Raw genomic sequence first — 12,395 nt, 5'->3', positions numbered from 1 at the left:
GGTTCAAGCGCCACGTGCAGCTACGCAGAATTCACACAAAGTGGGACATATGAAGGCTATGTGTGCGGTGACGTGTCTACGCAGTTTCGTATATCTGAATTTTTTTGTATAAATCTGCGCACTCTGTCGTACATGAAGCCCCCGGTTATTATTCGCAAAACAAGTATTGTATTTCCCTGCATTTTGTACTTGCAAACTGTGTGAGAAAGATACAAATTGCTAAAATGCTAATCAACTGTTTTGACAGTGACAATCACAAATGTACATGCAAGGCAGCCATACTGGATTTTGAAGCCAGGGTTCATGAGAATCCTCAGGCTTTCCCCCTGAGAATTCATTTCTGTAGTATTTCCAACTTCAAACTGGGAGATTGTAACTTGCTAGTTAAAATGTAGCCTATAATTACACCATCTCCCTCAATCAGGCAACGCTAATGATTAAGACTTTTTCCTCATTTACCTTTTCTTATGACAAGAAACTGAAAAAAAAACCATACTACAGTTTAACAATATCTGAAAAGATAGTACTTACTTGGAAAACTTGGTATTTACTTAAGGTTGTACTTTTAAAAAGTTTGAAAACCACATGAAAAACCATCACATTTTTAGCCTACAGTTGAAGTCGCAGTGCTTTCCACTGGAAAGGAGTTGGTGCAAGACTTGGATCTAGCAGATCTAGTGAAATTCACAAAAACTTTATTGAACATTTAACAATCAGATCTTTGCACTTTTTGACACAAACTTTTTTTGCTTGAAAAATATGCATCAAAAGCCTTTCCTTTGTCCAGTGTCTTGGTTTGTGTGACTCCAACATTTTAATCACTGTCTGTGGAACACTACTGACAAAATACGATCCGATAAAATAGTCAAGTGCTGCTGTGAGCTCCACAACAGCAGGCAGCTATGTGCCATCATATCTGCTGCTGCTCCAGCATGGCTTCACATGTCCGACCCAGTTCTCCCAGCTTGACCTTTGCATACTCGGCTCTGTTCAGTGACATCTGACAGTCCTTCCTGGTTGAATAAGTGGAGCCCTCATGTGGTTGACCAGTAGCTACCTGGTGGGAAGACAAGAACACACACAGGCTGCTTCTGACAAAGTCGATGATAGTTTCATCCCCCCGGAGGTATTATGATACTAATGATTAATGATTTATTCACACCTATTCTAATCAACCATAAAATATGACCAGAGGCAGGTGAGGAGTAAGATACTGATTCCCAGGGTATTAATGTACACAGTACACGGACCAAAGGCAACAAATCCTTAGTTGTAGAAGTAACAAACAGTGACTAATTTTCCTGTTCTAACCTGTGTGAGGTAGCGGATCTGGGCACTCAGTTCACTCTCCACTCGATTGATTGACGTCTGGAACTGGACCAGTTGCCTGTCCAGGAAGCTGGCATTATGTTTGTCTCTGGAGAGTTCCAGAACAATGTTTCCTGCCGGCAAAGGCAAAGATTAGTCAGAGGACAATCTAGGTTTACAGCAAACCACAGATTACACATGAATCCACAGCTAATTTAGGATGGATTCTCTTTGGCCACCAAAGAGCATTAAAACATGAACACTAAAGAGTAGCATTAGCAATCATTCCAAGTAATGTCTGTATTCAGTTGATGAACAGGTCTCAGCAGTCAGTCCTGTTGAGATCAGTTTGTTCAAATCAGACAAATGGATCTAATCTTCAGTTGGTGAATTTTCCACAAAGTTTTAACTAGTCAAGTGGCAAGCAGACATCGGACCAAGTCATCATTTGCTAGTCACAAGTATCAAGTGAAGTTCTAGGTAAAAGGCATAAAAATCTCAAGTTGAGTCCAAAAATCACTGAAAGCAAATCCTGAGTCAAGTCCTAGGGCCTCATGTACGACACGTACTTAAGCACAAAAATCAGAATCAGAAAAGCCTTATTGCCAAGTATGTTTTTGGACATACAAGGAATTTATTTTGGCGTAGTCGGTGCAATACAGTAACGCTATGTTTTACGCACAACTTGGCATGTCCAAAAATGAACGTTGTGTGCATAACTCCACGCAAACTTTTTCAATAGACAATAATAAACTACAGAAAACCAAATCTCATCTAAATACACTGAAATATGACTCAATTCAGTGTTATTTAATTCATGGAGCATCAAACCTGATGCTTTTTTCATGAATTTGAGCATTTATTGTTTAAACTAGAGCGATTAAACTGAATCACATTTAGCCCCATACAATAGTCCATCTAAGTGGTTAGGTTCATCAGGGTTTGTGGATAAGTAAAGCTGAGTATCATCAGCAAAACAGTGGAAATGGAACCCATGCTGCCTGATAATTTTATCTATTGGAAGAAGTAAAGAGAACTGGCCCAAGTACTGAACCCTGTGGTACTCCACAATTAACCCTAGAGTTTAAAGATGATTTATCATCAGGTTTCAAGGATTTCCTTCTTTCACCTTCGGAATATTGCCAAAATTAGAAATATCCAGTATTATAGTATTATATTATATCCAGTAAATATTCAGTACAAGGGGCAGGACTAGATCTAGGACTGGCCCCTGTTGGCCCCTGTCTAGCACCGCCCATGCCAATATACATACATTACACATATACTAAACATGCTGATGCTCCACAGTCTGTCTAATATAGTTAAAGAATATGTGTGACATATTTAATCTTTCTAATTGGCCATAAATGCACGATGAAAATGGACAGGGCGAGGCAAAAAGTACCGTACTGCACTGATAGGGAGCAGTGCTGAGCCCATAGGCACAGACAGCAAACAGCGCGCCACTATGTACTCTTCAGCTCCGCAGAGGGCAGGGGTGTTTTCACTGACACGTCCTGTAACCGTACACTCTTTAAATTTAGTTTGACTAAATGGAAGATTATTTCTCAACACTGAAAAAGGATGTTTTTTAACTGGATCTTCAGTCAAAACACGAGGTTTAGAAGACCAACTCTGGAGCTGAAATATCTGCTTCAAACATGTGGGAGAAAGGTAATGCGCTCTTTTCAACCGGAGTGGTACACCCGAAAACAGTGTGGAGTCCACAAATTTGACTTGACCTTGAATAGATGGCAAAGACTGAACATTACCCACAATTTGAAGGTGAGGGATAACCGGGAGATTTAAAAGACTTGATTAATGCAACCTGTTTCCATGGACTTCATATACAAAAGAAGGTCAGATCATAGCTTTTATTAAAACTTCCAGTTTCAATACATTTAAATTGTGATTTACTCTACAGTAGCCCTTGATACCTGTATGGAAAAGTTGGATGAAAGTAATGGTATAGGGCTGCTGTCAGCTAAAGCAGCAAGGAAGGTGGTCCTTATGGCAGGAAATGCACAGGTGGGCAATGGCATTTTAGACACTTTATACATTTCATCAGTCCTGAGCAGGGTTACTGATGATTGAGTCGTATTTCATGGCGATAATGCACCTTCCGTAGAGAAAATAGTGTTCCAACCTCAGGAAAAGCACATCAACAAACCCAATAAATGACATGGCCAGGATAAGAAGTCCTGATCACAATCCAACTAGACATTTATGGCAGAAATAAAAATATGGAATGGGGCTAATTCAGAAAGCTGATCTGTCAACTGCTGTATGAGAATATTGGAAACTGACTGATGAAGAATATTGGTTTTCATTTGTCCATGCCTCAAAGAATGCCAGCTCTGAGGAGCAGCTATGTACTGTTGGTTGCTTTTTTCACTATTTGAAATACTGGATCCCCCCCCCCTCCTACTTAATTATTAAAAGACATTAATAAGACATTAATGTAATTCAATGTTTTATGTGTGTTACACAAAACTAGAATACCGGGTGTTGAATAAAATAGTCTGGTGGTTTTCACATCTTATTTATTTTTTACATGTTTAATTAAACATATTCCAAGACTAGTGTTAACGTTGTTTTTTGTTAGGGCTCGTTTCTGATTAATATTCTATTGTTTATCTACAATAGTGATATATTTATTCATTTTATTTCTTTCTTTCTACCTTCTTTGGTGTAAAAACCACAGGAAAATCCTAAGCAGCGAGCGAAAGCATATACTGGTCCTTCTCAAAATATTAGCATATTGTGATAAAGTTCATTATTTTCCATAATGTCATGATGAAAATTTAACATTCATATATTTTAGATTCATTGCACACTAACTGAAATATTTCAGGTCTTTTATTGTCTTAATATGGATGATTTTGGCATACAGCTCATGAAAACCCAAAATTCCTATCTCACAAAATTAGCATATCATTAAAAGGGTCTCTAAACAAGCTATGAACCTAATCATCTGAATCAATGAGTTAACTCTAAACACCTGCAAAAGATTCCTGAGACCTTTAAAACTCCCAGCCTGGTTCATCACTCAAAACCCCAATCATGGGTAAGACTGCCGACCTGACTGCTGTCCAGAAGGCCACTATTGACACCCTCAAGCAAGAGGGTAAGACACAGAAAGAAATTTCTGAACGAATAGGCTGTTCCCAGAGTGCTGTATCAAGGCACCTCAGTGGGAAGTCTGTGGGAAGGAAAAAATGTGGCAGAAAACGCTGCACAACGAGAAGAGGTGACCGGACCCTGAGGAAGATTGTGGAGAAGGGCCGATTCCAGACCTTGGGGGACCTGCGGAAGCAGTGGACTGAGTCTGGAGTAGAAACATCCAGAGCCACCGTGCACAGGCGTGTGCAGGAAATGGGCTACAGGTGCCGCATTCCCCAGGTCAAGCCACTTTTGAACCAGAAACAGCGGCAGAAGCGCCTGACCTGGGCTACAGAGAAGCAGCACTGGACTGTTGCTCAGTGGTCCAAAGTACTTTTTTCGGATGAAAGCAAATTCTGCATGTCATTCAGAAATCAAGGTGCCAGAGTCTGGAGGAAGACTGGGGAGAAGGAAATGCCAAAATGCCAGAAGTCCAGTGTCAAGTACCCACAGTCAGTGATGGTCCTGGGGTGCCGTGTCAGCTGCTGGTGTTGGTCCACTGTGTTTTATCAAGGGCAGGGTCAATGCAGCTAGCTATCAGGAGATTTTGGAGCACTTCATGCTTCCATCTGCTGAAAAGCTTTATGGAGATGAAGATTTCATTTTTCAGCACGACCTGGCACCTGCTCACAGTGCCAAAACCACTGGTAAATGGTTTACTGACCATGGTATCACTGTGCTCAATTGGCCTGCCAACTCTCCTGACCTGAACCCCATAGAGAATCTGTGGGATATTGTGAAGAGAACGTTGAGAGACTCAAGACCCAACACTCTGGATGAGCTAAAGGCCGCTATCGAAGCATCCTGGGCCTCCATAAGACCTCAGCAGTGCCACAGGCTGATTGCCTCCATGCCACGCCGCATTGAAGCAGTCATTTCTGCAAAAGGATTCCCGACCAAGTATTGAGTGCATAACTGTACATGATTATTTGAAGGTTGATGTTTTTTGTATTAAAAACACTTTTCTTTTATTGGTCGGATGAAATATGCTAATTTTGTGAGATAGGAATTTTGGGTTTTCATGAGCTGTATGCCAAAATCATCCGTATTAAGACAATAAAAGACCTGAAATATTTCAGTTAGTGTGCAATGAATCTAAAATATATGAATGTTAAATTTTCATCATGACATTATGGAAAATAATGAACTTTATCACAATATGCTAATATTTTAAGAAGGACCTGTACTGCTCTACTCACCAGCACACTGCAGGACCGTCGAGATTTCCTTCTCCACCTCCTCCAGGAGTTTCAGCCGCTCGTTCGCCATTCGAAGCAGGAAGGCGCTGAACTGAGAAGTCTGAGAAACTGAATGATTTAGTTCTTAATCCACTTTCAAAAAGATGAAGCCAACTGACTTTGATAAATCGACAAGCATCAACTAGTATTGCAGCGGTCACATCTCCTTTGTATGGCAGCGCGAAAAACTGATGCCTAGAATGGTCGCACGGGAGTGACGTCACATTGGCGTTGAGGGGGAAATGGCTACTTCAGCTTGGATGCATGGCAACACTGCTATGAGACTTACAGAAGGTTTGGTGTCGGTTCTTAAGGAACATCGTCCGGAGTATCTGTCCGAGGTGCTGGCAAATTACAGAGAGCATGGCGTGTTTTCAAGCCAGGTAACTTTGCGGCCTCTAGCAGCGCTCTCTTTCTGTGCTGCTTCTGTGTTAGCTTACTGTTAGTGTGTCTGTGTGCTGCAGCTGCTCCAGTCTTTGTTGTTCGACGGCAGGGTATCTGCTGAGCCAACTGTGCCTTACACGCTGGACTGCTGCTGCTGAAGTTTGTGGGGAAATGTGTTTAAAACCCGCGTGTTTTTTTTTTTTCCTTCAGGGCGCCAGCGATGTCGCGGGGCTCGTGGGGTTTAGCAATGCTAAGCTGAGCTCCAGCAAAACCAGGTGAGAAAGTGCTCCATGTGGACTGCTTTAATCACCACTAGATTTGGTCGTTCCTGGTTGGCTGCTATAGATTGTAGTTCTTGCCCCAGATTTAGCAGAGCTGTTCTCTATGTGGGCTGTCTCTGACTGACTGGTGTTTGTATTACTGGTTCTTCTCAATAATTTAGAATATAATCGTAAAGTACATTTATTAAAAGATATTGGCAAAAGTCTTTGTTGTTTACCTTCTGACACATACACGACCCACAAACAGTTAGGCATTATCGACTTCTGGGTGAAATTAATAGGAAATGTAAAACGTTCCTGTTAAAGTGGTGATGTATCATTAAAGTTGTTTTTTTTAGTGGACATGTGCAGTAGTCATTTCTTTATCTCTACCTGTTTATTAGAACAAAAGTTAACAGTGAGGCTTATACCTACATCACAGTAACAAATGTTAGTTTTTCAATAACTCGCCATGTGTCCTTGAGCATCTTTTACAGCCAGAGCTCTCTGGTTACTTCATAAAAAATAAAGGACAAGCGTGTTTTAACCAAAAGTGCAGCAGAAACTAGAAACATGCCTACATAGTTTATGTGAATGAGACACCTTGCTTGAAGCCAAGCTTCATTGTTCTGATGTTATTTTCTGTCTGCTGAGCCTGTTGTGCTATTAGGAGATCAAGCAAAGATACATTAAACTGTATATGTTGTCACTGAAAGTATTTCACCCTGTTCTAACATATTTATTGCTAACTCAAAGTAATAAATTGTAACAAAATCTATGTTGAGAACAATAAATATCAAAATGTGTTTCTTAAGCCTGAATTTGATTTTCTAAAATTTATTTTTACGCATTTTTTTTTAATTCTTCAAAACACCTGAATTTGCACATAACTTTATAGACAGTCAGTCTGATTGCATCATTTTGTATGAATTAAATTAGGTGTTATGATCAGTTACTTGGTAATTAGATGGCCTTTTTACCAAATACTTGTTTACTGAGTAATTTTTTGGATGACTGCTTCTTAAATCTGCTTGTTGTCTCGTGCTATTGACAAGATGACTTGTCTGCTAAAGAATGACATCCCACAGTACCCTCAAGTCAGTGAGGTTCTGAGGTAAGAGGTTACGACCCTCATCAGTAAATCCAAGAGGTTTTATGTGGGTTTCCAAATCTGTGGGTTCCAGAATCCAGCACTGAGGCCTGCAGCTTCATCGTCCTGTTCAAATTCTCATCCCACTCTGGTGTTTCTGAATTTTTTATCTTAACGTGTCAGAGAATACCTGCTCTAGAGTTCAGTCATAGTGTTCTTTACCCCACTGCATTCAACACCTTTATTGACCTTGGCTTTGAGGCTTGGATGCAGCCCCTTAGCCCTGGAAACCTGTTTCACGAAGCTCTCTATGCACTGATGCTGAGCTAATCTAAAGGCCAGATAAAGCTTGAAGGTCTGCAGATATTGCTACTATTTTTGTGCCTGTGTTGCTGTCATTCCCACTCGTGATTGGAACACTTGAGGTAACTGACCTTCAGGAGTGATCCAATACTTTGGGCAAAATAGTGCATATGTATGGTCTTCTCGCAGCCTTAAATGACTCATTTGGTACTGTGGTACAGATCTGGTAAAACAGAATATTTTATTAGTCGGTCCAACTTTACATTCAGTACTTAAAGTGATGGAGACATGGGTCTGTGTGCTTTTACGTTTGAGCAGGTTCGAGGGGTTGTGCCTGCTTTCCATGCTGGTTAAAGACAGCTCCAGTGATCTGTTCCAGCAGCACTGCCTCTCCTGGTTGCGTTCCCTGCAGCAGGTCATACAGGTAAGATACACACACACCCACACACGCAGCTTGGGTGTTTCTATCATTATGGGGACTTTGGGGGCATTGACTTCCATTCATTTTTCAGTCAGGTATATGGCCTAACCCTAAACCCACCCAAACCTAAACATTACTAGTACATGCCAAACCTAAACTTACCTTACAACTTAGTTCTAAACCTGTCCCGTAACCCAACAACAGCATTTTCCCATGGGGACCAGGCTTCGGTCCCCACAAGGAGCAGTGGGTCCTCACAACATGGCGCACACACACACACACACACACACACACACACACACACACAGAGCTGGGGGATATGTTCACTTTGTGACTTCTAAACTCCAAAGTTTTTTTTTTCAGGAATCTCATTAAGATTCTGACATATTTCCTATAAATAGGTTGTATCACTGTAATTCTCTTCAATGAATTTTTTTATTCTTTTTGTGCCAATGTCTGCCGATAATACTAAACTTTATTGTGTACCATTTTGTTTGGCCTTTAAGGTTTCAGTTGAAATGTCAGTTTGGTTGCCTCTAAAAACACATGATTGTGGCTAAAATGTTCTCATATGAATCAATGCAACCCTTCAAGAATGTCATCAGATGCCCAAGTTTAAACAGTTAATAGTGGTCTTAATATGTTTATTATGTTATTGATGTGACTGTTGACTGAATAATTCATGACATTTCCTGGATTTCTGTCTCTAGATTTTACTCGATACAATTTTTCACTTAATATTTTTCAAGTAGTTTGTTGCACAACAATCAAGTATAAAAAAAGTACTTTTTCAGTTATATAGTTCTATGGGTGCATTTCAAATGTTGTGCGCACTAAAATTCTAGTCCACAGTGTGGGTGCCTGGTTCAAATTCAAAAAGTTTGGCGAGATGTAACAAATAGTTGGAGGCTGTATTTGAAATATCCCACTGGTGAACTAGCATGTTAACAGATGTTAAAGTTAGGGCTGGGTCTTTAACACCTTCATTTCTATTGGCTAATTACAGAAAATGTAATGCATTAAGTAATTGACAGATTTCCTCCCACTGTGCAATGTAAACCTAGATGTCATCTGAGCTAGTGCTTGAAGAAGTAATTATCAGATGTCCCATGATAATCTGCAAGCTACACAGCACTCCCTGTCCCTTGACGGTGGTGGGGAGCTATCCCACTAAAAACTGGCTGTCGTGGGACTCTGCAGTGAACCCTGTGGAGCTAAACTGTTAAGATAAATACTTTACAGGTAGAGGATTTTCATTAAAATGCAGTGACTGTGAAGAGTGGCAGAGAGAGGTTGCACACTTCTGAGTGACCTAAATCCTGTTCTATAAATTATAGAAGTATTTAACTATTTATTCCACATATTTGCATGATTAGATCTGGATCTGTATGGTTGGAAGAACCAACGCATGGTTCTTACTCTGAGAACGGCAGATGCTGATCAAACACTGAATATGTTACATATTTAAATAAGCCATGACATTCCAGTTCTAAATCAAGGTAGAATTTGCTGTATGTCATCGTAGTTCAGTTTCTGTATTTATTGAGTCAGGCATTCACCAAAACTAATTAGTACTGAAAAACGTTTTATTGTATCAAGTATTGGTGTTTGGTAAAGATATTTGATAATGATTAAAATAATTACAAAGCCTTCAATGATGGGGTTGTGACCCCTAGTGGCTCTGTGGAGGTACTACAGGGGAGATTTTTCATTCAACCTTTCTTCTAATAATAGTTTTAAAGTTATGTCTTTAAACACATTATGTTTATCTTGTATACAACTTTCAATTGCTTCGTCAGGTTCCACGTAACATTTTTGTTTTTGTTTTTGCTGTTGCAGTCTCAGGCTCCCCCTCAGACCATCCAGTTGGCAGTAAACATTCTGAAAGACCTACTGCAGTACTCATGTCAGCTAGCAGAGCTTGCCAGGGAGGTTGGCCTCAACTCCATCCTTGGTATCTTAACTTCACTCCTGGGCCTTAAGACAGAGGTTAGTGGGGAACTTCAATAAGAACATATTTCCTGTCTTTATGGCACTGTAAATGTAGTATTTTAGAATATTTGATGTTACTTTTGAATCAGGGAAATTGTTTGTCTTTGTTTTTGTGTCAGTGTGAGCTTGCAGCCATGGAGGGGATGAAAGCCTGTATGATCTACTACCCCAGAGCCTGTGGCTCCCTCAAGGTGAAACATCCTACACAATGCTAAGATTTGGTGATGAATTGGATGTCAACGTTTTAGCTTTGTTGCATATGATTGGCTTGTTGAACAAATACAGTTAATCCAACTTGTGCTGATTTTGTTTCTCTCTAAGAACAAACTAGGAGCCTATTTCCTCTCCAAAATGGACAGCACAAGCAGGAAAACACAAGAGGTGTGTATTTACTGCCAAACTGAACTATCACTCCCCGTCTTTGTTTAACATGTTCTCTGGTTCTGATTGTCCTCTCAGGTGGCCTGTCAGGGTTACGGCCATCTGCCCTGTCTGGGGGGTCTGGCGGACAGGTCACTGGGGACCGGCAGATCTGAAGGCTGGACCAATCAAATTCAATGTCTGCTGGCCTCAGCCAATGGCATTCTGGCTCAGATCTATCAAGGTTCTGAAACAGGTACAGTTTTCTGTCAGTGATGATGTGTCATAATAATCCATTTCATTAAAAGTTGTATACCTGCTTTTAAAGACCACTGACTGCATCATGGTGTAGAGGTTTCAGCCTTTGTAACTAAAGTGACAAATTAAATTAAAGTAAACAAGGAAATTGTTTAAGTGTTTTGGTTTAGCACACATCTGTCAACCCATGTTGCCCAAAGCACTAAACAAACCAAAATACAATAAACAGGGGACCGCATCACAAGTCACAGCATACATATTATAATAACTAATATCTTTAACTATTGAATCGCTGTACACTGTACTTATTGTGCATAAAATCACTAAAGCAAGCTAGCATTGGGTAGCGTTAGCTGACCCTCATACATCCTTGAGCTTGTACCGCTGCATGGCTTCCCTCCCTCTCCTCTGTCTATCCAGACTGCTTCATCTTGCAGCCTGCACCGTTCTCTGGTTCTTTTTCCTCTCAGCAGCAGCCATAGCCTGAGCACCAGGTCCTACATTGTTGTTGTGTGTGTCACATCCAAAAAAATCATTACTTTTTCTGACTGTGGGTCCTCATTGATGGTACCGCCCACACTGAGATGGTTCTCAATTGTAATGGAAAACGAACCAAACAGTGTAGAGTAGAACTGACCCGAGATGAACTGTGTTGAGTAGGTTCTAATGGAAAAGGGGCATAAGTCGACTTCTGTTGTTCTGTTACAGATGAAGCAGTGCAGTATCGAGGTCCAGGTGTGGAACTACCCTTTCCTTATCTTGATCAAACAGATCCACTGCTCTTTCTGCAGCTCCAGCACAGATATACAGCTGTCTGCCTGGCAATTAAACACACATTCAGGTAGGAAACACTGGAGACAGATGACTTAAATGACACCTTTTAGAACAATTAGAATAAAGAGAATGAATCGGGAAAAGTGATCATGGGCAGGATGCTTCTTCAAGGTTTCACTTATTGAGTCCCTTTTTCTTTCCATCAGAGCGGATCCGGCCTCAGCTGTACACCTACCTGTCAGACCAATACTCAACCTGGTGTGCCGAGCACTCGCTGTCAATTCCAAGAGCATTGTGAGTGCACACACACATCATTTTTTTACTGCAATGATACTCATATGTGACAAATGCTGTGGCAACTTTCTGAAAATGGTGATTAGAACAGTAAATACACTCACTTAAGGTTTCAGGGTTTACTAGGTTTTAATTAACGTTTCTTATTTGGCTTCATCAACAATGACTTGGTGGAAGCTGTATTATGTGTTTTTGGACTCTTATAGTAGGATTAAAATGATTTTAGAAGCATTAAAACCTCAGAACTAACAGAGAGGAGAATTTTGTCTCACTGTGGCTGTTCATATTTTGTAGATGGACTCCGGTTATTCGTTAACATAGCAGGTTGTTTTGGATAAAGAAATGTCAGTATGATTTGAACACAGCTGATTCCAGCTATTAAATCGGGAAATACAGACTGCAGTTGAATAAGTAAAACAAGACTTAGCCTCAGTAAAAATATAACTTGGCGGCAAAAAAATAAATAAAAAACATGATAAACTGGTCAGTGTAAAAATTATACACCCAACAACTATGACAGCTAAGGGGAAATATGTGAACATTACAGCCCT

The 12,395-nt window shown here is 40.4% G+C and overlaps 2 protein-coding genes across 2 annotated transcripts in view; one reads left to right on the top strand and one right to left on the bottom strand.

Moving 5' to 3' along the window:
* Window positions 1-673: 673 nt before the first annotated feature.
* med11 (mediator complex subunit 11) lies at window positions 674-6,284 on the bottom strand. The gene is made up of 4 exons (XM_047385734.1): window positions 6,149-6,284; window positions 5,670-5,769; window positions 1,312-1,442; window positions 674-1,057 (listed from the first exon to the last, which is right to left on the bottom strand). The coding sequence occupies exons 2-4, from the start codon at window positions 5,737-5,739 to the stop codon at window positions 911-913; spliced, it is 348 nt and encodes a 115-aa protein (XP_047241690.1). The 5' UTR covers window positions 5,740-5,769; window positions 6,149-6,284; the 3' UTR covers window positions 674-910.
* Window positions 5,748-12,395, top strand: part of pelp1 (proline, glutamate and leucine rich protein 1) — a 24,228-nt gene continuing 17,580 nt past the window's right edge. The window contains exons 1-9 of the mRNA XM_047385732.1: window positions 5,748-6,091; window positions 6,303-6,367; window positions 8,064-8,169; window positions 10,006-10,155; window positions 10,278-10,349; window positions 10,480-10,539; window positions 10,618-10,774; window positions 11,485-11,617; window positions 11,757-11,844. Coding sequence (XP_047241688.1) covers window positions 5,951-6,091; window positions 6,303-6,367; window positions 8,064-8,169; window positions 10,006-10,155; window positions 10,278-10,349; window positions 10,480-10,539; window positions 10,618-10,774; window positions 11,485-11,617; window positions 11,757-11,844 — 972 coding nt within the window. The 5' untranslated portion in view covers window positions 5,748-5,950. The remainder of the gene's footprint in view (window positions 6,092-6,302; window positions 6,368-8,063; window positions 8,170-10,005; window positions 10,156-10,277; window positions 10,350-10,479; window positions 10,540-10,617; window positions 10,775-11,484; window positions 11,618-11,756; window positions 11,845-12,395) is intronic.

The sequence above is a fragment of the Girardinichthys multiradiatus genome, chromosome 14 (genome assembly GCF_021462225.1).
Source record: "Girardinichthys multiradiatus isolate DD_20200921_A chromosome 14, DD_fGirMul_XY1, whole genome shotgun sequence".
In the NCBI taxonomy this organism is placed as follows: domain Eukaryota; kingdom Metazoa; phylum Chordata; class Actinopteri; order Cyprinodontiformes; family Goodeidae; genus Girardinichthys; species Girardinichthys multiradiatus.
The sequence above is the reverse complement of the archived record's forward strand: the minus strand, read 5'-3'. Positions and strand labels throughout refer to the sequence as shown.